At 43.1% G+C, this 22,052-nt stretch overlaps 1 protein-coding gene across 1 annotated transcript in view; it reads left to right on the forward strand.

Moving 5' to 3' along the window:
- The window catches only part of PDE8A (phosphodiesterase 8A), a 189,160-nt gene that overhangs the window by 125,910 nt on the left and 41,198 nt on the right, over positions 1-22,052 (forward strand). Inside the window, exons 2-9 of the mRNA XM_065412598.1 lie at positions 1,385-1,441; positions 5,759-5,949; positions 7,312-7,368; positions 13,594-13,596; positions 15,954-16,005; positions 17,615-17,703; positions 17,959-18,037; positions 19,933-20,070. Of these exons, the coding sequence (XP_065268670.1) occupies positions 1,415-1,441; positions 5,759-5,949; positions 7,312-7,368; positions 13,594-13,596; positions 15,954-16,005; positions 17,615-17,703; positions 17,959-18,037; positions 19,933-20,070 (636 nt within the window). The 5' untranslated portion in view covers positions 1,385-1,414. The remainder of the gene's footprint in view (positions 1-1,384; positions 1,442-5,758; positions 5,950-7,311; positions 7,369-13,593; positions 13,597-15,953; positions 16,006-17,614; positions 17,704-17,958; positions 18,038-19,932; positions 20,071-22,052) is intronic.

A 22,052-nucleotide genomic window follows, 5' to 3' on the forward strand; every position in this document is an offset into this window, starting at 1 on the left:
GCAGCAGACACACCTAGTCATCATTACTTGTAATGGTGCAAGAGAAGGAAAGATCCTAGCTTGACTCTCGGATCCCAAGCTAAGTTTGCACTTAGAAAAAGACTCTTTTCATGTGTAATTCGCGCACGCTCGATATGGACACACAATGAACATGGCACAGCACAATGACATTTTACAATCACTTTTCAGAGTAGAAGTGCATTTTAAACATACATGCCTTTAAATGCTTATCTCAGAGTTCTACAGTCTTCAGGTTCTGAGGGCTCTCATGGTCTCCACCAGCATGGCCTTGGGAAATAATGCATCAGAGCATACTTTGGGAAATGAAGTATGCATGTTTATTTGTACAGCTTTCAAGCACTCACCATTATGTAGCGAAATCCATTACTGATAAGGTTTCTAAAGCAGAGTGTGACAGGGCACACCACTAGTCTGGCACCTCCTCCTGGCTGCTCTGGGGATTAGCTCATCAGGTCGATGCCCCATTGCCACAGTCGTACACCATCTCTCTCTCAGGTCTGCAGCTCCTCTTTTGTCCCAGGAAGCACAGCGTCCTCTTCATGACTCAGCCCTCTGGGCAGGTCGCTCAGCATTTTCCCCCCTTCTGGGATATATCAAAGTCTTTCCTTCAGCAGCCCTATGCAGTATTCCCATTCACTGCCTCAACCTAGCAGTTCTGGGCTTTACTCATTGCTCCTTCCCAGGACTGCGTCCTACCACTCATTTCCCCCCACTTTCTCTGAGTGTACTAGCTCCAAACCCTGCTCCCTCTACCCAAGGAGTGATTGCTCTTTCCCAGCAGCCCTTGTCTGATGCCAGCTTCCTGGCTTTATAGGCCCTGTCTATTCCTGCTCAGCTGAGCCTGCTTTCTATCAATTCCCTGCCTTCTAGCTCTCCCTCCAGGTGCAGTCTGTACAGTTAATTGGCCTGCCTGGTCTTCTTAACCCCTTCCAGTCCTGTGTGGGCTGGACACCCCATCACCCAGTTCCATACTTTTACCTTTCTTTTTGAATTAAATGCTTATTTACATTTTTTAAAGAAAGCTATTTCTAAACATTTGCCTGTGTTGTGGAACCGCTTAAGTGATACTGAGAATACAGAAAAATAATGAGCTGTCTAGCATACTCACAGGACTAATACATAGCTTTATGTTTGAAATGACAATAAGAAAGTGACTGTAACCTGCTCGTTGATTTGTAACCTTGTTGTTGCACTGAATAGGAATTTTTAAAAGCAACACAAAACCCTCATAGATAGACGGGCTGATAATGATGGCAATATTTTTGTGACCCAGTGGTAAATAGGAGAGCTCTTCTTTTAGAGAGCTGATTTTCCTTCCTCCGTGAGCAGGTATGTATTTATAAAATTCTCTTCTTTTTTGTAGGCAGCAGTGACAGATGTGCAGTTTGGCCCTATGAGACTCCACCAAGATCAACTTCAGGTAACACTTTAGGAAATACTGAAATTAAGGTGAAGTTTCATGATCATCACACTGCATTTGTCCTGTAATTTACAGTATGCACATTGATGTTCAAATAAATATTTCACAGCTCAAACTAAAGACCAAATTTTCAGCAGGGCAATGTTTGTGATTGGATCCATTTTGTGTGCACAACCCTTCCCCAGGGCATTTTGGCATGCCAGGCAACAAGCATGTTATCTAACAGAAACAGCACTTTGTAAGTTTTCCCATCCTAAAATAAATCCCCACTGTGTTTCCAGCCTCTCTCCCTTCTCCCTTGCGTCTCTCAACTTATTGAACATGATATCTACAACTATTTCTCCTAGTTTCTGTTCTCCACTTCCACCTGTATTCCAGTCCAATCTGGTTCTCACCCACTACACTTCACTCTACTGAAACTGCTCTGAACAAGGTTGCTCTTTAATGATCCAAATGGACAAATCTCAGACCCTCTGCTCCAGCCTCATCCTCTTTGAGCTTTCGGCTGCCTTTGACACTGTTGAGCATAGTCTCCTTCCTGAAGCCTCATCCTCTCTCAGCTTGTGCAACTCCATCCTCCCTTGGTTCTCCTCCTACCACTCTGGTTGTTCCATCAGTACCTCTCTTGGTGAATCCACCTCTTCACCCCCTCACCCTTTCCAGGAGTATCCCATAGTGGTCCATCAATGCTCCACTCATCTTCTCCCTCTACACCCCATCTCTAAGTAATATCCATTCACATGGTATCAGCTTATACACTACTTAATAATATGGCAAAGGCTGAACTCGTCTTCCCAAATCCTTCCTACTCCCTAGTTTCTCTGTCACCGTTGACACCACAATTCTCCTTGTAACTCAGGCCTATAACCTGGTGTCAGCCTGGAGTCCACTACCTCTCTTGCTGCACAGATTCATTCATAGATTCATTCGTAGCTCATAAGGCCAGAAAGGACCATTGTGATCATCTAATCTGACCTCTTGCATAACACAGGCCTCTTATGGACTTCCCTGTATTAATTCCTCTTTGAATGAGATCATCTCTTCCCTGTATTAATTCCTCTTTGAATGAGATCATTGCTTTTAGAAAAAATAAATCCAATCTTGTTTGAAAAATTTCCAGTGATGGGCAATCCACCACAGCCTTGGTTAATTACTCTCATTTTAAAAATGTACCCCTTATTTCAAGGGTGAATTTGTTTAGCTTCAATTTACAGCCATTGGATCCTGTTATATTTTTATCTTCTAGACTGAAGAGCCCTCCATTATTAAATTTCTGTTTCCTGTGTAGATACTTATAGACTTTGATCAAGTCCCCCTTAACCGTATCTTGGATAAGTCATGTTCTTCCATCCTTTAATCATTGCCATGGCTCTTCTCTAAAACTCTCCAGTATTCCTTGAACTATGATACCAGAATTGGACACATTATTCCAGTACTGGTCACACCAGTGCCAAATACAGAGGTAATGTAACCTCTCTACTTCTACTCAATAGTGCCCTGTTTTTATACATCCAATGGATCACAATAGCTGTTTTGGCCATGTCATTGCAATGGAAGCTCATGTTCAACTGATTAGCCATCTAGCCATCATGGAGTCTGAAAAAGACTTGTGGGTCACCACTTCCCAGGATAGAGTCCCCCATCCTGTAAGTATTACCTGCATTCTTAGTTCCTAGATATATAGATATACATTTAGCTGTATTAAAAGACATATTATTTGCTTGTGTCCCTCTTACTAAGTGATCCAGATCGCTCGGTATCAGTGACCTGTCCTCTTCATTATTCACCACTCCCTCAATCTTTGTATATCTGCAGTTTTTATCAGTAATGATGTTATAGTTTCTTCCAGAGTCAGTGATAAATATGTTAGCGTGTGGGGCCAAAAAGTGCTTCCTTTGAGACCCCACTAGAAATACACGCTCTCAATAATGATTCTCCATTTCCGATAACATTTTGAGACCTATCAGTTAGCTAGTTTTTAATTCATTTAATGTGTGTCATGTTGATTTTGTATCATCGTAGTTTCTTAATTAAAATGTTGTGTGGTATGAAATCAAATCCCTACAGAAGTCCAAATATATTACATCAACACTATTACCTTTATCAATCCAATTAATAATCTCACCAAAAAAAGATATTGAGTTAGTTTGACATGATCTGTTTTCCATAAACTCATACTAATTGGCGATAATTATATTACCCTCCTTTAATTCTTTATTGATCGAGTCCTATATCAGCTGTTCTATTATTTTTCACAGGATCAATGTCAGGCTGACAGAACTACTGCCCTGGTTGTCCCATTGACTTCTTTTAAATATTGGCACTACATTAACTTTCTTCCAGTCCCCTGCAACTTCCTCACTGTTCCAAGCCTTATTGGAAATCTGCATTAATGGTCCAGAGAGCTCTTCAGCCATCTCTTTTAAAACACTTGGATGCAAGTTAGCTGGACCTGCAGCTTTTAAAATGTCTAATGTTCAGTAGCTGCTGTTTAGCATCCTCCCTAGTTACAGTTGGACTGGAGAGTATTTCGTCGTCATGTGACTGAATACATCAACCTGCTTTTGCCCCAAACGAGAGCAGAAATATTTCTTGCATATGTCTGTCTTTTCTGTATTATTGTTGACAATTCTACCATTTCCATTTAGTAATGGTTCAATAAATCAAGCCTCATAATACCTATGGGAGGTAGCTAAGTATTATTATCCCCATTTTACAGATAGGGATACTGAGGTACAGAGCGGTTAAACGACTTCAAATCTATGGCAGAGCCAGGAATACAACCCAGATCTGCTGATTGCTGTTCTGTGCTTTTGCTACAAAATGATCCTTCCTTTCTTAAGATTGTTATAAATTAACTTCACTAAAAATAGCCCAAACTATTACATGTTTTTACCGAGAGTTTAGCATAAACTACTATTCGTTGCTATAAAAGGAATCTGAGCTAAATGAACACAAAGTCCTTCACTCTTACAAAAATATGCACTACATGTAAATGTTAAGATTTATTGATAGACATTCCACCAACCGGGTCCAAAGTGTAGCTACCACTGGAATTCTTAAAATAGCCCAGAAGTATAAAGTTCAGCAGGATGTGGTGTGAGTTACAGAAGCTATACATTATTGTTTGACCACAGTATACATATCTTACTGTAGTTTGATTAAATTACTGAACGTTTTGGTGTTGTGTGACAATGGCCAAATTCTGAAAGTGACTTTATTGCCCCCTTCCAAAAATGGACACACACTGTATTACCTGCAAAAGCAGCATTAATTAAAGGCCCATATTCTATTCTATCAAACAGCCCAAATCAAGCCTCTTCCTCACTCCCTACACAGTGTCATCCTGATGCAAAGCCTATTGCAGTCAATGGCAATTTTTCTGTAGACTTTAATGACCTTTGGATCCGGCCTCTTCAACTTCTGTAGCACCTTCCATCGTGGTGCTCCGAACACCATACAAACATGAAGGAATTAAGCCTCCCCACCCCTGTATGAAGTGGGTAAGCATTATTATCCCCATTTCAAAGAAAAAAAGAAACTGAAGCACAGAGACATTAAGCTTGCCAAAGGTTACGGCGTGAGTTTGTGACCGAGCCAGCCCTAGGTCCCAGAATTCCTGACTCTCAGATTTTTATTTTAACCACAGCACACTCCCTCTGGAATAAATTGCAAGGCAGACTTTGCCTAGGAGTCATAGCTGGGGCAAGCTGCATATACAGGAATACCGCCCTTGACTTCAGAACCTCATAAGCTCACCAGGACTCCGATAGTTCTTGCTATTCACAATATTTCAGGGGAGTCAGGATGAGATGGAAGGCCCAGCACGTTTTCCATCAGACCACTGCAGCATCTGTGCAGATTTTCCCCACAAATTATTCAGCCTGTGATTCTAGCAGTGTTAGCAAGTGGACATCCTGTACTAAGGCCCAGTCCAGCAAAGCCCTTAAGCATGTGCCTGGGACTGCTCACATGCTTACAGTGACACCCGTTTTAAGTGCTTTGCTGGAACGGGGTCAAAGCAAGCAAAATGAAGGAAAGTTACTTGTATATCTATACAAGGACATATTACAGACTCTTTCTATGATAAACCATATGTTTATTGTTATTACACACACTGTATTCTAGTTTTAATAGTGTTCTCATTAAAATATTCCTTGGCTCTATCAAAAACAGTCTTATTAAATACTGTATGTAAATCTTGTAAATGGACTTCACTAAAGTTTTCATAAAGTGGCTTAGGACTTGTAGAAATAGCAGCTGTACTGTATATTTAAAGATCTTTTAAACATGATTCACTCTGTTTTTTTGACTCAGGTACTTTTAGTGTTTGCCAAAGAAGATAACCAGAGTAACGGGTTCTGTTGGGCCTGTGAGAAGGCTGGGTTTCGGTGTAACATTGCCAGGACACCTGAATCTGCGCTAGAATGTTTTCTGGATAAACAGCATGAAATTATCATTATCGACCATAGACATTCCAGATATTTTGATGCAGAAGCTCTATGCAGGTAAGTTCCATAACAATGGAATTTAAAAACTAGTATTTTTATTATAAAGGAATAGATGGAAACTCAGAATGTGATTATAGGCAGGAAGAATGTATAAAGTTATAGTGAATCTGTTGCCACAAATTTGTCATTTATATATTAGCTTTTTGATAAAAATCTAGAAATGTGCAAAAAGCAATGAGACCTGAGGGGTGTACACAATTGCTTTGTCATTTGCAAAGCAATAAACAACTGCTGAGACTTTATTGCCAAAGTGAGGCTGAAATGCTGGAGTTTCAAACACTTAGACCCACAGTTGCATGCCTAATTTGCAAACAGAAGTCTGGGAATTCCATACATAAATTCATTTAATTATCCATTTATATGCATAGGTGCTGGAACTAGGGGTGCTAGGGGTGCTGCCACACCCCTTGGCTTAAAGTGGTTTCCATTATATACCGGGTTTATAGTTTGATTCAATGGCTCTCAGCACCCCGTCTCTAAAAATTGTCCCAGCACCTCTGTTTGTATGCTCAATTTCTTGAAATTTCCCATGCAACTACATGTGCAAATGAGGCAACATTTTGTGTGCACAATTGCACACCTACAATGTTTGTAAATCTGGCCTGAAATACATAATCTTTCTCAAAAGCCTTGTACGTATTACAAATTTACTCCAAAACAACCCCCACAAACTACTATAGCACATGAATAAGGGGGAAAATATTCTTTCATAGCTCTTCAAGGACTGAAAATGCAGCAGTGTCTTGTTTCACTGACTTGCTAGTGAAATACTCTCTATGTCTAGACTAAATAACTGATAGGGCTTGGGGGGCTGGGGTCAGAGTTCTGACTGCGGGTGAGTGTGGTGGGGTCAGGACACTGGGACAAAGGCTTTACTCCTTGTTAAAATAAAGGAATTAGTTTAAGATCTGTCAGGAGAAGGCAGGAGAGCATTGGTGTTCCCCTGGTTAAATTTTTACCACCCAATTCTTGAGCAGAGTAAAATGCTCGTTAACTGATCGAGGACAAGTCTGGAACATGCATAACTTGCATGTTATGGCTTCTTTTGGAATGGAGCATTGTGAATGTAGTGTCAATATGGGCTTTATGTCATTTGTGAGGGGATGATATTTGCTATTCCCTCACAGGGCTTGGCTAAAATCTAGACTAATCTAATTGTTTTTTCCACTGACACTCATAAACTGTTAAACATAGTCTTCTTTTGTAATTACCAAACAAGCTGGGGACTCAGTTTTGATTTGGTTTTGTTTTTTGTTTTTTAGAATTAAGCATTTAAGAAAGGGATTTTCTAAAGACAGTGTAGGATTTATTAAAGGTGAACTACAGAAATGTTAAGTGATCATGTTTCTTTATTTTAAGGTCTATCAGAACAACTAAAGCCTCAGAAAATACAGTCATAATTGGTGTAGTACGAAGGTAAATTGCAAATATCATTATTTTCCAATGTAAACAATCAAATGAATGTGAATCTAATCATTGCAAAGGCAAATACTAGAATAATAGCTCTAAATCAGAACACTTTACTGTGTTGGTGACACTATATTTTTACTGTGCTGTGTTCACCATCCTCTGCTGTAGGAGGGGTGTCGCCTTGCCTTTTGATTTCTGCATTGTACCAGATATTTTCCGCCCATCACTGAAGCTTTTCAGAACATGATTTGACCAAAAAAAATAGCACTGTGTGCCAAGCTAGGGAGCCTTCTCAAGGCTGGATGTTTTAGCACTCATGGAAGACCCTCCTTGAAGCTGTCAGTATCCCTTGATACAGAACTGCACAGTTGGCCTGTCACCTCTCATCCCTTCTCCATGCCCTCTTTGAGTGGATGCTTTGTTCACTGCTGTCTAGGGAGACCATTTGTCCCAGTTTGCCAGGATTGCCCCTGTATCGAAGTCCTGTCCTGCTAATCTTGCTTGTTCTTCTGAAACTAGTTTTGTTGCTGTTTCAGGGTATGTCTACACTAAGAAATTAGGTCGAATTAATAGAAGCCGGTTTTATAGAAATCGGTTGTATACAGCCGATTGTGTGTGTCCCCACATAAAATGCTCTAAGTGCTCTAGTCGGCGGACCGCGTCCACAGTACCGAGGCTAGCGTCGACTTCCGGAGCATTGCACTCTGGGTAGCTATCCCACAGTTCCCGCAGTCTCCGCCGCCCATTGGAATTCTGGGTTGAGATCCCAATGCCCGAATGATGCAAAACAGTGTCGCGGGGGGTTCTGGGTACATGTCGTCAGGCCCCTCCCCCTCCGTCAGAGCAACGGCAGACAATAGATTCGCGCCTTTTTACCTGGGTTACCTGTGCAGACAACATACCACGGCAAGCATGGAGCCCGCTCAGCTCACCTCACCTCACCGTCACCATATGTCATCTGGGTGCCGGCAGACGTGGGACTGCATTGCTACACAGCAGCAGCAGCTAACTGCCTTTTGGCGGTAGACGGTGCAGCATGACTGGTAGCCTTCATCGGCGATCTGGGTGCTGGCAGCCGTGGGGCTGGCAGCCGTAGGGCTGCATTGCACCAGCCCCTTGCCTTTTGCCTTTTGGCAGTAAATGGTGTATTACGACTGGTAACCGTCGTCATCGTACAGCAGTGGCTGGAACTCCGTATGTCCCCCAGTCCCCCATTCCCCCAGTCATATTCTGCTGCCTTCACAATGACGATGATGGCTATCAGTCGTAGTTACCTATTACAAGTTGGATCATCGCACATTAGCAGAGTCTTCCCTGAGCAGCAGATCGTGCAATAGGCCTGAAGGCCATCATCATCATACAGGAAAAATGTGGCTATCAGTCTTAGTACACTAACTGCCAAGCGCCCAGTATTTGCTGCCAAGCACCCAGAAGATGCCGAGGGCTATCAGTCATGCTGCACCGTCGTCTTAAGATGTAAAAAATAGATTTGTTCTGTATTCATTTGCTTCCCCCTCCCTCCGTCAAATCAACGGCCTGCTAAACCCAGGCTTTTGAGTTCAATCTTTGGGGGGGGCCATTCTGTGTGACAGTTGTTTGTGTTTCTCCCTGATGCACAGCCACCTTTGTTGATTTTAATTCCCTGTACCTGTACGCCATGTCGTCACTCGCCCCTCCCTCGGTCCATCAGATACTAGTTTCGCGCCTTTTTTCAGACCAGGCGCCATAGCTAGCACTGGGATCATGGAGCCCGCTCAGATCACCGCGGCAATTATGAGCACTATGAACAGCACGCGCATTGTCCTGGAGTATATGCAGAGCCAGAACATGCCAAAGCAAAACCAGGACCAGCCGAGGAGGCGATTGCAGCGCGGCGATGAGAGTGATGAGGAAATTGACATGGACATAGACCTCTCACAAGGCACAGGCCCCAGCAATGTGGAAATCATGGTGTTACTGGGGCAGGTTCATGCCGTGGAACGCCGATTCTGGGCCCGGGAAACAAGCACAGACTGGTGGGACCGCATCGTGCTGCAGATGTGGGACGATTCCCAGTGGCTGCGAAACTTTCGCATGCGTAAGGGCACTTTCATGGAACTTTGTGACTTGCTTTCCCCTGCCCTGAAGCGCCAGAATACCAGGATGAGAGCAGCCCTCACAGTTGAGAAGCGAGTGGCGATAGCCCTGTGGAAGCTTGCAACGCCAGACAGCTACTGGTCAGTCGGGAATCAATTTGGAGTGGGCAAATCTACTGTGGGGGCTGCTGTGATCCAAGTTGCCAGGGCAATGAAAGACCTGGTGATATCAAGGGTAGTGACTCTGGGAAACGTGCAGGCCATAGTGGATGGCTTTGCTGCAATGGGATTCCCAAACTGTGGTGGGGCCATAGATGGAACCCATATCCCTATCTTGGCACCGGAGCACCAAGCCACCGAGTACATAAACCGCAAGGGGTACTTTTCAATGCTGCTGCAAGCCCTGGTGGATCACAAGGGACGTTTCACCAACATCAACGTGGGATGGCCGGGAAAGGTACATGATGCTCGCATCTTCAGGCACTCTGCTCTGTTTCGAAAGCTGGAGGAAGGGACTTTCTTCCCGGACCAGAAAATAACCGTTGGGGATGTTGAAATGCCTATCGTGATCCTTGGGGACCCAGCCTACCCCTTAATGCCATGGCTCATGAAGCCGTACACAGGCAGCCTGGACAGTAGTCAGGACCTGTTCAACTATAAGCTGAGCAAGTGCCGAATGGTGGTGGAATGTGCATTTGGACGTTTAAAAGCGCGCTGGCGCAGCTTACTGACTCGCTCAGACCTTAGCGAAAAGAATATCCCCATTGTTATTGCTGCTTGCTGTGCGCTCCACAATATCTGTGAGAGTAAGGGGGAGACATTTATGGCGGGGTGGGAGGTTGAGGCAAATCGCCTGGCCGCTGATTACGCGCAGCCAGACACCAGGGCGGTTAGAGGAGCACAGCATGGTGCGGTGCGCATCAGAGAAGCTTTGAAAACGAGTTTTATGACTGGCCAGGCTACGGTGTGAAACTTCTGTTTGTTTCTCCTTGATGAACCCTCCGCCTCCCCCCCCCCCCGGTTCACTCTACTTCCCTGTAAGCCAACCACCCCACCCCAACCATACGCTGGAGCATATCAGTTTGATGCTCCAGCAGCCGGAGCATCGACTCTTGCCTTCTGTCTGCAAGCTGACGCCACCTATCATCTTCAGCCCACAACTTGCTCTGTTCATCCCGCGATTCAGCACGCCACCTCTCCTCTCGTTCATATTGTGCTTTTCTGTAATCAGTCATTGACTGCCTCCACGCATTCTGCTGTGCTCTGTCAGCGTGGGAGGACATCTGGAGCTCTGTGAACATGTCATCCCGCGTCCTACGTTTTCTCTTTCTAATCTTCACTAGCCTCTGTGAAGGAGAAACATTTGCAGCTGGTGGAGGAGAAGGGAGAGGTGGTTAAAAAAGACACATTTTAGAGAACAATGGGGTACACTCTTTCACGTTACATTTTGCTGTTCACATTACACAGCACATGTGCTTTCGTTACAAGGTCGCATTTTTCCTCTTATATTGAGGGCCTGCCGGTTTGGTGTGAGAGATCTCTCACGCAGTGCTAGTCCACAGATTTCAGCTTGCAGGCAGCCAAGGTAAGACACAGTCTTTTGGCTTTTTTAACCTTCTTAACATGTGGGAATGTTTTCAAACAGTAGCGCTCTCATTTCCCATACCAAGCACCCGTTGGGTTGGCCATTTAAAATGGGTTTGCAATGTAAAAGGAGGGGCTGCGGTTTCAGGGTTAACATGCAGCACAAACCCAACTAACTCCCCTCCCCCACACACCCAATTCTCTGGGATGATCACTTCACCCCTCCCCCCCACCACGTGGCTAACAGCAGGGAATATTTCTGTTCAGCAGAGCAGGAACGGGCACCTCTGAATGTCCCCTTAATAAAATTGCCCCATTTCAACCAGGTGACCGTGAATGATATCACTCTCCTGAGGATAACAAAGAGCGATAAGGAATGGATGTTGTCTGCATGCCAGCAAACACCGGGACCATACGCTGCCATGCTTTGTTATGCAATGATTCCAGACTACGTGCTACTGGCCTGGCGTGGTAAAGTGTCCTACCATGGCGGACGGGATAAGGCAGCCCTCCCCAGAAACCTTTTGCAAAGGCTTTGGGAGTACATCCAGGAGAGTTTTCTGGAGATGTCCCTGGAGGATTTCCGCTCCATCCCCATACACGCTAACAGACTTTTCCAGTAGCTGTACTGGCCGCGATTGCCAGGGCAAATTAATCATTAATCATTAAACACGCTTGCTTTTAAACCATGTGTAATATTTACAAAGGTACACTCACCAGAGGTCCCCTGTGTGCCCTCAGGGTCTGGGAGCACGCCTTGGGTGAGTTCGGGGGTTACTGGTTCCAGGTCCAGGGTGATAAACATATCCTGGCTGTTGGGGAAACCGGTTTCTCCGCTTCCTTGCGGCTGTGAGCTATCTACATTTTCTCCATCCTCATCTTCCTCGTACCCCGAACCCGCTTCCCTGTGTGTTTCTCCAGTGAGGGAGTCATAGCACACGGTTGGGATAGTGGTGGCTGCACCCCCTAGAATGGCATGCAGCTCCACGTAGAAGCGGCATGTTTGCGGCTCTGCCCCGGACCTTCCGTTTGCTTCTCTGGCTTTGTGGTAGGCTTGCCGTAGCTCCTTAATTTTCACGCGGCACTGCTGTGCGTCCCTGTTATGGCCTCTGTCCTTCATGGCCTTGGAGACCTTTTCTAATATTTTGCCATTTCGTTTACTACTTCGGAGTTCAGCTAGCACTGATTCATCTCCCCATATGGCGAGCAGATCCCGTACCTCCCGTTCTGTCCATTCTGGAGCTCTTTTGCGATCCTGGGACTCCATCACGGTTACCTGTGCTGATTGAGCTCTGCGTGGTCACCTGTGCTCTCCACGCTGAGCAAACAGGAAATGAAATTCAAACGTTCGCGGGGCTTTTCCTGTCTACCTGGCCAGTGCCTCTGAGTTGAGAGTGCTGTCCAGAGCGGTCACAATGAAGCACTGTGGGATAGCTCCCGGAGGCCAATAACGTCGAATTCCGTCCACACTACCCCAATTCCGACCCCCTAAGGCCGATTTTATCGCTAATCCCCTCGTCGGAGGTGGAGTAAAGAAACCAGTTTAAAGGGCCCTTTAAGTCGAAAGAAAGGGCTTCGTCGTGTGAACGTGTCCAGGCTTAATTCGATTTAACGCGGCTAAAGTCGACCTAAACTCGTAGTGTAGACCAGGCCTAAGTGAAAGCCTCTGGGAGGGTTATCCAGCCACCTTTACCCACCCCCTGTTCTAGTCTCTCCAACTCCTTCTCTCTCCACTACAGATCCAGCTCTGTTAGTATTCCTTACCTTTCTGTTGAAGTCAGGCCCAACGGCTGCCTCTGTCCTGGCCTAATGAGTCACCCCCCACTCAGTCAGTCTTGATCTTGGCTACCTCCTCTTTTTCTCTTGTTTGATTCTGCTGCACTGTGTTTGGAGTACAATCTTAGCAGAAAGAAGCATTGGCCAAAAGAAAAATAAGCTGGCAGGTGGCACTTTAGGCCAGGGCAAAGGAAGCTGCTGGCAAATCTTATGACTGTGACAACTAGGTCACATCCACAGTCGTGGTAGCCCTTAAAGCTGGATTGGCTTTTATGAGAGTGATTTAAAGGGGAAAAAAGAAAATAAGGGAGGGAGAGAGGAAACAGCAGCTCAAGAGCTTCTTGTCCTTCACCAAAAAAAAAAAAAAAGAAAGGAAAAAAAAAATGGCACACCCTTGGTACTGCAGGCCAGCTGTTCATTAGTAAGGTAAGACCAATTTGAACCTGGCTTGCTAAATCATAGCCATGGTAGGAAGTTACTCAAGGGGTTTTTCTGCAGTTACTTTTTCTTTTTCTTTTTTTAAAAAAGCTCACACTGTGAATACTGTGATAAGGATAAATGCTCTTCAAGAGAAGATCTCATTAAACTTGAGCTCTCCAGCCTTTCAGACCATTCAATGTCCCAGCCTGGTGTAAAAGGCTAAGAAATAAATTTGCATTGCCCTGGGGGTATGTCGACAATGCAATAGGAGGTGTGGCTGCAGCTCAGGTGGGCATACCTGTACTAGCTAAAACTAGCCGGGACAATGCGGCAGCCTGGACCCTTGCACGGGCTAGGAATGCAAGTACGTATCCAGGGTGTGGGACAGGCTTATACAGACCAGGCTGAAGCCTGTGCTGCCACATCTTCACTGCTATTTTTAGCCATGCTAGCTAGATGAAAGCAAGCGTGGGTATGCCTTCCCAAGCTACAGCACACCTCCCATTGCAGCGTAGACATGCCACGGGATCGATTTTCTGCTGAATAGTACATTGTACCACTATGTCTTCACTGACCAAAAATAAAGGTGTGTTTTTACCGTAAGAACGTGGCAAGTCAAGGCACTGTACTTTTAGCTCAAGGTAAGCAAAGTGAGCCAACCGTAGGCAGGGGGTATAGTGCTGACCTCGCCAAGCAACCTGACAGTAAACACAAATGCCTTGTGTCCATTTAGGATTTTACTGGGAGCTAACGATCATGTGTCAGTTAACTTACTATAGAAAAACCACTTTTGTGCCAATGAAGACAAAGCCCGTGTTAGCTAACACTTTGCAGAGGTTCTTCTGTTGTGCATAGGATCATTTCTCCCGAGGCAGGTTCCAACAGTTCATTTAGTTTTCTTGCCAGAACCTTTTTCTTATTTCTTTGTACTCCTGGGAGGCAGCATTATTGAGTCGTTAGAACAGGGAACTCATGGATTCTAAGGCCGAAGGGACCATTGGGATCCTCTAGTCCAGCGGTCGGCAACCTCTGGCACGCGGCTCGTCAGGGTAAGCACCCTGGCGGGCCGGGCCAGTTTATTTACCTGCTGACGCAGCAGGTTCGGCCGATCGCGGCCCACACTGGCCGCGATTCGCCGTCCCAGGCCAATAGGGGCGGCGGGAAGCGACGCGGGCGAGGGATGTGCTGGCCGCAGCTTCCCGCCACCCCTATTGGCCTGGGATGGCAAACCACGGCCAGTGGGGGCCGCGATCGGCTGAACCTGCCGCGTCAGCAAGTAAATAAACTGGCCCAGCCCGCCAGGGTTCTTACCCTGGCGAGCCGCATGCCAGAGGTTGACGACCCCTGCTCTAGTCTGACTTCCTGTGTAGCACAGGCCATAGAACTTCCATACAATTGTTCTAGAACAGATCTTTTAAAAAAACATCGAAGCCTGATTTAAAAATTGTCAGTGATGGAGAGTCCACCATGATCCTTGGGAAATTGTTCCAATTGTTAATCACTCGCACCATTAAAAATGTATGCCGTATTTCCGGTCTGTATTTGTCCAGCTTCAATTTCCAGCCATTGGATTATGTTATACTTTTCTCTGTTAGATTGAAGAGCCCATTATTAAATATTTGTTCCCCATGTAGGTACTTATAGATTGTAATCAAGTCACCCCTTAACCTTTTTCTTTGTTAAGCTAAATAGATTAAGCTCCATGAGTCTATCACTATAAGGCATGTTTTCTAATCGTTTAATTATTCTTGTGGCTCTTCTCTGAACCCTCTCCAATTTATCAACATCCTTCCTGAATTGTGGGCACTAGAACTAGGCACATTATTCCAGAAGCTCTCTCACTGGGAGCTAAGATACCTAGAGCTATTGTCTGATCTGCCACTGACTCTCTGTCTGACCTTGGGCAAGTCCCTTAATTTAGCTATGCTGTTTCCCCATCTATAAAATAGAAATAATCATACCCACTTAGAGTGCCCTGAGGTTTTCAAATCATAAGAACTATTTAAATGCAAGCTATTACGTCATCTGCTTCACCAGCCTCCATTACCTCTGATATATTTTTTAACCACACCTAAAACAATTGCCATTCCTCCAACTTCCTCCATTCCAAGATATACACCTATTTTTTTAAATATTGAAAGATTATATGGCCAAGATTTTCAAAAATAATGAGTGATTTTGGTGCCTCTTTTTATGGGCGTCCACCTTGTCACACTGTAAAGAGTCCTGATATTCAGAAAGTGCTGAGCCCCCGACTTTGGAAAACCAGGCCCTATTGAATGTCCCAAGTTAGACATCAAGCTTTGAGGCACCCAAAATCACTAGTCACTTTTGAAACTAGTTGGCCATGTCAACTTTCAAGTTCACCATATTTTCCATTGGCCAAGGATAGCAACAACGGTAAAGAGTCGAGCATAGAAAAACATGGACTAGTCAAGCGATTTCTGAAGTCTGTTGGCTTGAAGCATTGATTTTTGTGTTGCAAAAAAGTTAGGGAGGGTACTTGAAAATGGAAATGATAATTTTGACGTAACATTTACTGAAAATTAAACTTAACGTTCAAGATGATTATCAAAGCACAAGAAGTGTATTTGATTTACAATAACAAAACTGTAATGCTTGGCTACATAGTGTGTGTTTTAGGCCCCAGTCCTGCTAAAGATTCTTTTGTGGGACCAAGACTGAATGAGCAAAAGAGGCATTTCTGACTTTGTCATTCTGTTTTGAAAGACATAGTGATCGGGAGGAGTCATCAATATTGCCACTGATTGCAGCAGGCTTCACAAGGGTACGTATGTATTGTCAACCCCTGGATCGTTCTGTAATGTGTGAACTATAATGTAATATGAGAAGCTGTGTTGCGGTTTGGTTTTCAGTGGTCCAGTTTGTCAGTAGTCCAATCTGCAAAGCCTCACCTTCTGTAGTCCATTGTTCTATATTGTCTCCTTCTGAGCTAGCATATCCCAATGGAAGCAGAAACATGACTACTTCAGAGAGCATCCTAACTATCAGAGACTCTTTGTATGCTTATTTTAAAAGAAATTTAAAAGCATTAAACTTTCTTTTCATAAGTATATATGGGCCAGACTGACCCATTAGTAGCCATACTGTAGCAGAGCTGGGAAGTAGCTTGTAGTGAACAATAGGACATCCTATGGGGAATTTATGCTATCAAATACAAATTCTCACCTGTACAACGGGCTTCAGACATTATCAGGTGCTATTATCTATTGTCTAGAGTCATCAGGAATGCATTACACTGAATCTGTTCCCTGACAACTATCCCAATTAAGCAGGTTTGGTGCTTACTAGTGTGTCAGTTAGGTGGATTCTTCAGTACATTAAGCTGACAATGGAACAAAAAGTGCATGATTTATAGTGAGATGAATGGTGCATGTTCACTAGTTTGTTTACTACTCTGTCATAGCGCATTTGCATCCCTCTCCTTATTTGTAATTAGACCTCAGTGCTGCAAATGCTAAAGGATGGGAGTAATTTTATTCATCTGAGTAGATCCAGTGACTTCAGAGGGACTACTCAGATGAGTAAAGTTATGCAGAATGCTTATTTTCAGGATTAGGGGCTTGACAGCCTTGGCATTATCTTAGTAGAACCCATTCCTGCAATTCTTACTCCTGATCAACTCCCCTTGAAGTCCATGGCACTTTAGCATGTATGAACATCCAAGGGGCTTGTCTACACTTGGAAGTTGTTTCTGATTAAAGTAGGGGATGTATTTCAGCTGTTCCTGAATAACTCCATGCATGGATAGGCTTATTCTGGAACAAGAGTTCCTTGTACCTGTTTAGTTTAACCCACTTTGGTTAAATTAAATAGGAAGATGGCACTTTTATTACAGAATATGTGTCCACACATAGTTATCTGGGAACAGTTAATCAGGAACAGGTTAGTGAACAGGAAAATGAATACACACTAGACAAGGGCTAATATTTTGTCATGTAATAGTCAAAAAAAGCATTGTTTGTTTCTGTCCATGAAATTATGACCTGGAAAGCTATACACTATGTAAAATTAGTGTTGAAATTTGACTTTTTTGATTAACAATATGATTTAATTGTTATTTAAACTAAACAGCATGAAGACAAATAATTTTAACAGAAATTAGTTTGATCCTATTTATTGACTTTGTTGATAGTCACATTGACACAGCATGCTCTTTTTATCTTGTTGTTACACTTTATTTTCTATTGCTTTTTTCAAAATGTAACACCTGGAGGAAATGCACCAGCCTGATGAAGTTTCTAGAGCTCTTTACTTGTGAAGTGTTCATTTTATGCATTCCTGATGTCATTCATAATTTATTTTTTCTTTAAAACAGCATATCTTTATTGACAGAAAAGTCAACTGCTGAAATATTTCTAACTTTTCATTTACAGAGATATGTAGAAAATTCCAATATAATGGCCTGTTACAATGAGCTAATTCAGCTGGAATTTGGAGAAGTGCGGGCACAATTTAAACTAAGGTAATTTTACCAATTTCAAGAAACATCAACAATAAAAAAGGCCAAATTTATTCTCATCCAAAAAAGAATATTTCTTCTTACTATAAGGATGCTCACTATAGAAAATTAGTTTGCCAAATTAGTATGTCCCTATTAATCCCTGAAGCACAAACTCCTGCCAGAATTTGTGTTTTTTCTGTTGTATGATATTTTATATATACCTTAAGAGACAAGTAAATTAAATCTAATCCATTGGGGTTTTTTTCTGTCTACAAGGGCTTGTAATTCAATATTTACAGCACTCGAGAAAAGTCAAGAAGCCATTGAGATCACAAGTGAAGATCATGTAATACAGGTTTGTTCTAGTTATATTTATAAGCATAAAATATTGTTCTGTGGATTCACTACATTTTATTTCATCCACAATTATATGAACTCTTTCTTTAAAAGAAGTTCAAGCATCTGACCTAATAGTTCTGAAAAGATGAGACAAATTCAGCTCTCATGTACAGTTTCCTCAGTTTAAAATATCCTGTTTAAACCAAGTCCATTAAAAAAAATAAGTAATCTTTGAGGTTATGCTACAGATCTGGCCCTCAGTCTTTTTGTGATGCTTATTTCATATGTTGCTGATAACTGTTGGTGAACACAGCCATGGTTTTATAAACTTTCTTTTCCTAAAGTGTTGCAAATTAATTTAATTTTTCTTTAAAACCTAGCTGCAAGCGAAGCTAATTCCAAGTGCAGACAAGGCCCCTGAGTGTAAGTTTTAGTCAAGTTTTAGCAAATGTCCACAAATGACTAGAATAAAATCACAAAACTCATTTCCTTGAAGCTCGTTGTCCTTGAAGACTTGAATCCATCCCTCTGTACACACTGGGGCTCAAACCAGTTTAAGGAACAGAATTTAAACTAAATTTGAACACAGACCCAGTTAACCTGGTTTCTGTGATGGTATGGCCAGTTAATGTGGATGAAGCCAAATCATATTGTAACTCTGTTTAAACAAGATTAGAATACTTTTTTAAAATGTGGTATTGAAGTGTTGTTTGTTCCATCTATACTCACTTGCTAAACTGATTTAGAGACTGACTGGGTTGGAACCATATTTTTGAATATGGTTCCCCAGTTCCCAAACTAAAGTCAGCACAGACAACACCTAGCTCTCCGCTCTTGAAAGGCTAATACATGAATCCAGCCTGTATGGGTGAACTTTATTGTAAGTCAGAGGTGGCTAAACTTACTGACCGTCTGAGCCGCATATGACAGTCTTCAGAAGTTCGAGAGCCAGGGTGCTTCTGCTGGAGCTCGGGGCTTCAGCCCCACTCCTGCTGAAGCTGTGAGCCCCGGCAGGCGCGCCCCGCAGGCCTGAAGCCCCAAGACACCCGCCCCAGCCCGCTGGTCAGAAAGCAACCTGTGGGAGGGAGACGTGGAAGGTCACATGCCCTCTCCTCCCCTCCCCCCAATTTTTGCTAGGGTTTGCTGGCCCCACTTGGTCACATAGTGCTGCCGGGGATAAATACATTAAAGACTGTGAGGCATTCAAGTACTATGGTCATGGGAGCCATATAAGTACCTAAGATAGGTAGATTAGAGTGAGTGATTGATCACAGGTCTAAACCCCTGTGTAGGCGGCATGTAGGGACCTTATAGAATTGGAGTGGCAGTGCAACCCTCAGTTTACGGATAACAATTCCCGCCTCCCGGCACTCTTAGATTCCCCTTCACACAGCCCATTTTCTTGAGCTTTGTGAGGAGGGCCCAGAGACGACCCCCCTCCCTAGTCCTTGACTGTTTCATAGAGAAAAAACAGAATTTAGCAACGTTACCGTTTAATACTCCTCGGCCCTACAAAATCTCTCCATCCTGTTTGTGACTTTCACAACATTGAGATTGACTTCGGTTTGAAGACTGAAAGGATTCATTTTTCAAGAGTATTTGTTGTCTATAATAACTCCTTAGAAATGCAAAACTATGTTGTATTTCATAACAAAATATATTTTCCTCTCTCTGCTCATGTGTGCACACAGGCTTGTTTTGTAAGAGCACCAGGCTTCTGGAATGGATTTTTGTTTTGTTGTGTTAAAAAAAATATTGAAGTGTATATTTTTATGAATAATACATACAAAGACTTTTATCTCAGCTTAGTAAACATACCACTAGGTTTAACAAGGTAGATCAAAATGCAGGTCTGTCTTGACTTTCTTCTTTTAAGTATTGTGTGTAATGAGCTTTGGTTTTATTTCACAGTATGTAAATCCTGCATTTGAAACAGCGATGGGCTATCAAATAGGTGAATTAATAGGAAAGGAATTAACTGAAGTGCCTATAAATGAAAAAAAAGCCGATTTCCTAGATACTATTAATTCCTGCATAAAGATAGGAAAGGTAAGTAGCAGTATATCATTTATCATTCCATGATATTATTACACACTACCTGTAGGCGTGATAATTGGCCATGCGTAAAACACAACATAGACTTTACAGGCATGTAACATGCGTTCTTTGCTTACTCACACAAGTAATCCCATTGAAGTCAATGAGACTAGTTGTGACGAGCAGGATTTGGCATATAACATACTAACCTGGGGTCCAATCTTCTTCACATTGAAGTCAATTGCATTCATCTTATTGACTTCAGTGGGAGCAGGTTTAGCCTAGTCCTCTCAACTGCGATAATAATGGGCTCAATCCTGCAAGGTACAGAGGAGAGCCATGTACTCCTCAACTCCCATTGGTACTTTGCTGCATTGGGTCTTGTAGCGCTGCTCCTCACTGTAGATTCTATTTTACCCGCATTGAAAACCAATCTTGTGGTATCTCACTCTCATTGTTGTAACTCCAAACACTTTAAATTATGGGTCTGAGGATGTGGACAACCTTACTGATGCTAAAGAAATGAATCCCACATGATTCAAATCTTCTCATCCAATTTGTTTGTATGTGCGTGGACATATGTGCCCATGCTCCCCTTCATTGTATCCCATATTTGGTATGCTTAATAATGGTGAAAAACAATTAAAAGAAATCTCTGAGAACAATAAATATTCTATGTTGGTGGGAAAATTCTTATCAGTGGTAAAAAAAAAATGGACATTGTCAAAACATAAAGCTGTGTAATTTATAGTGTAAGAATGTGATAAGATGGAGTAATACATTTCTAGAATGGGAACTGAGCTGAGTTTAAAGAGGTTTGGGTCTCATCAAGAATGACATTTTCCTTTTTGTAAAGGTTACTTTCAGTTAAGTTGCATGGAAAAGTAAGAGAGTAAAACACACTCCTGTGTTGTTTCTATGTAGCGTGTGTTACATGTATGTGTATTAATCACTTTACATATGTAGGGCATATGCTGCATGCACCAAAAGGTGCGGAAACCTAAAAGGGAGGTGGAGAATAAGGAAAATAAGGTAGCTTGATATGAAAGAACAAGTTGTCCAGTGGCAAGTAGATTAGAACAGAACCACACTCAGGTTCCAACATGATACATTGTAGCTGATTAGCAAGCTCAGAATTTAGAAACCTTGAGAGAGAGGCATGTAATTTCTATCACCCTAAAGAGACATGTCAGCTTTCAACTGCCAGGCCCTTTTCTTCAACAAGAGAGGTAGTTCTCTAATGACTAAGGAACTCTCTAGTGGATTTCCATTAGAAATACTTATTGCATCAAGGAAGTGCAGGGGAGTCAGATGGCTTCACAGTGCGGATATGGAGGTTGATAACAGATTTTGCTGACTGCCTCATAGCACTGTGGTGTTCCTTTGACTCTATTCTTGTTGTGGCACTATGTGAGTGTGCATCCTAGTATGTCTCGGAGCTGACATTTGCATCTTGACAGCAAAGCGTAAATGCCTTCTGAGGCCAGTGAAAAGATATGCCATGGTACCCTAGCTAAGGAGACACTGATTGTGGTGGTAACATGAGGAATTTTCTGAATCAGCTGCATTTGCAAAGATGTGCCATGGCATATCCACAAGGCTGAGTCAGGGTAGCTAATTGGGTCACACTGGCTGTCTGCTGGGAAACACCACGTTATTGACAGTGTGGTGAGATGTTAAAATTAATTACTAGTGTTATGTACATCTAGGTATTGATGCATCAAGGCACTAACGCAAAGATGTGATTAGTCACACTGTGTACATCAAGGTAGTAACATGAGTATTCGTCTAGAAAGGCAATGATGTGTCTCTGTGCAGATGGAATGTGCATCTGAACACGAAACTGTCGTGTCTGGATATTGACTGGAGTGCTGGATCCAAGAGACATCCAAGGGCTAAAATGATGGCGCTTCACAGTTCTGTTGCCTCTGTGAAGGTGCATCCAAATAAAGACATGTGGTACAGGTCTGATACCGTTATGTGGTGTTCATTAA

Source organism: Emys orbicularis, chromosome 10 (genome assembly GCF_028017835.1).
Source record: "Emys orbicularis isolate rEmyOrb1 chromosome 10, rEmyOrb1.hap1, whole genome shotgun sequence".
NCBI lineage: Eukaryota > Metazoa > Chordata > Testudines > Emydidae > Emys > Emys orbicularis.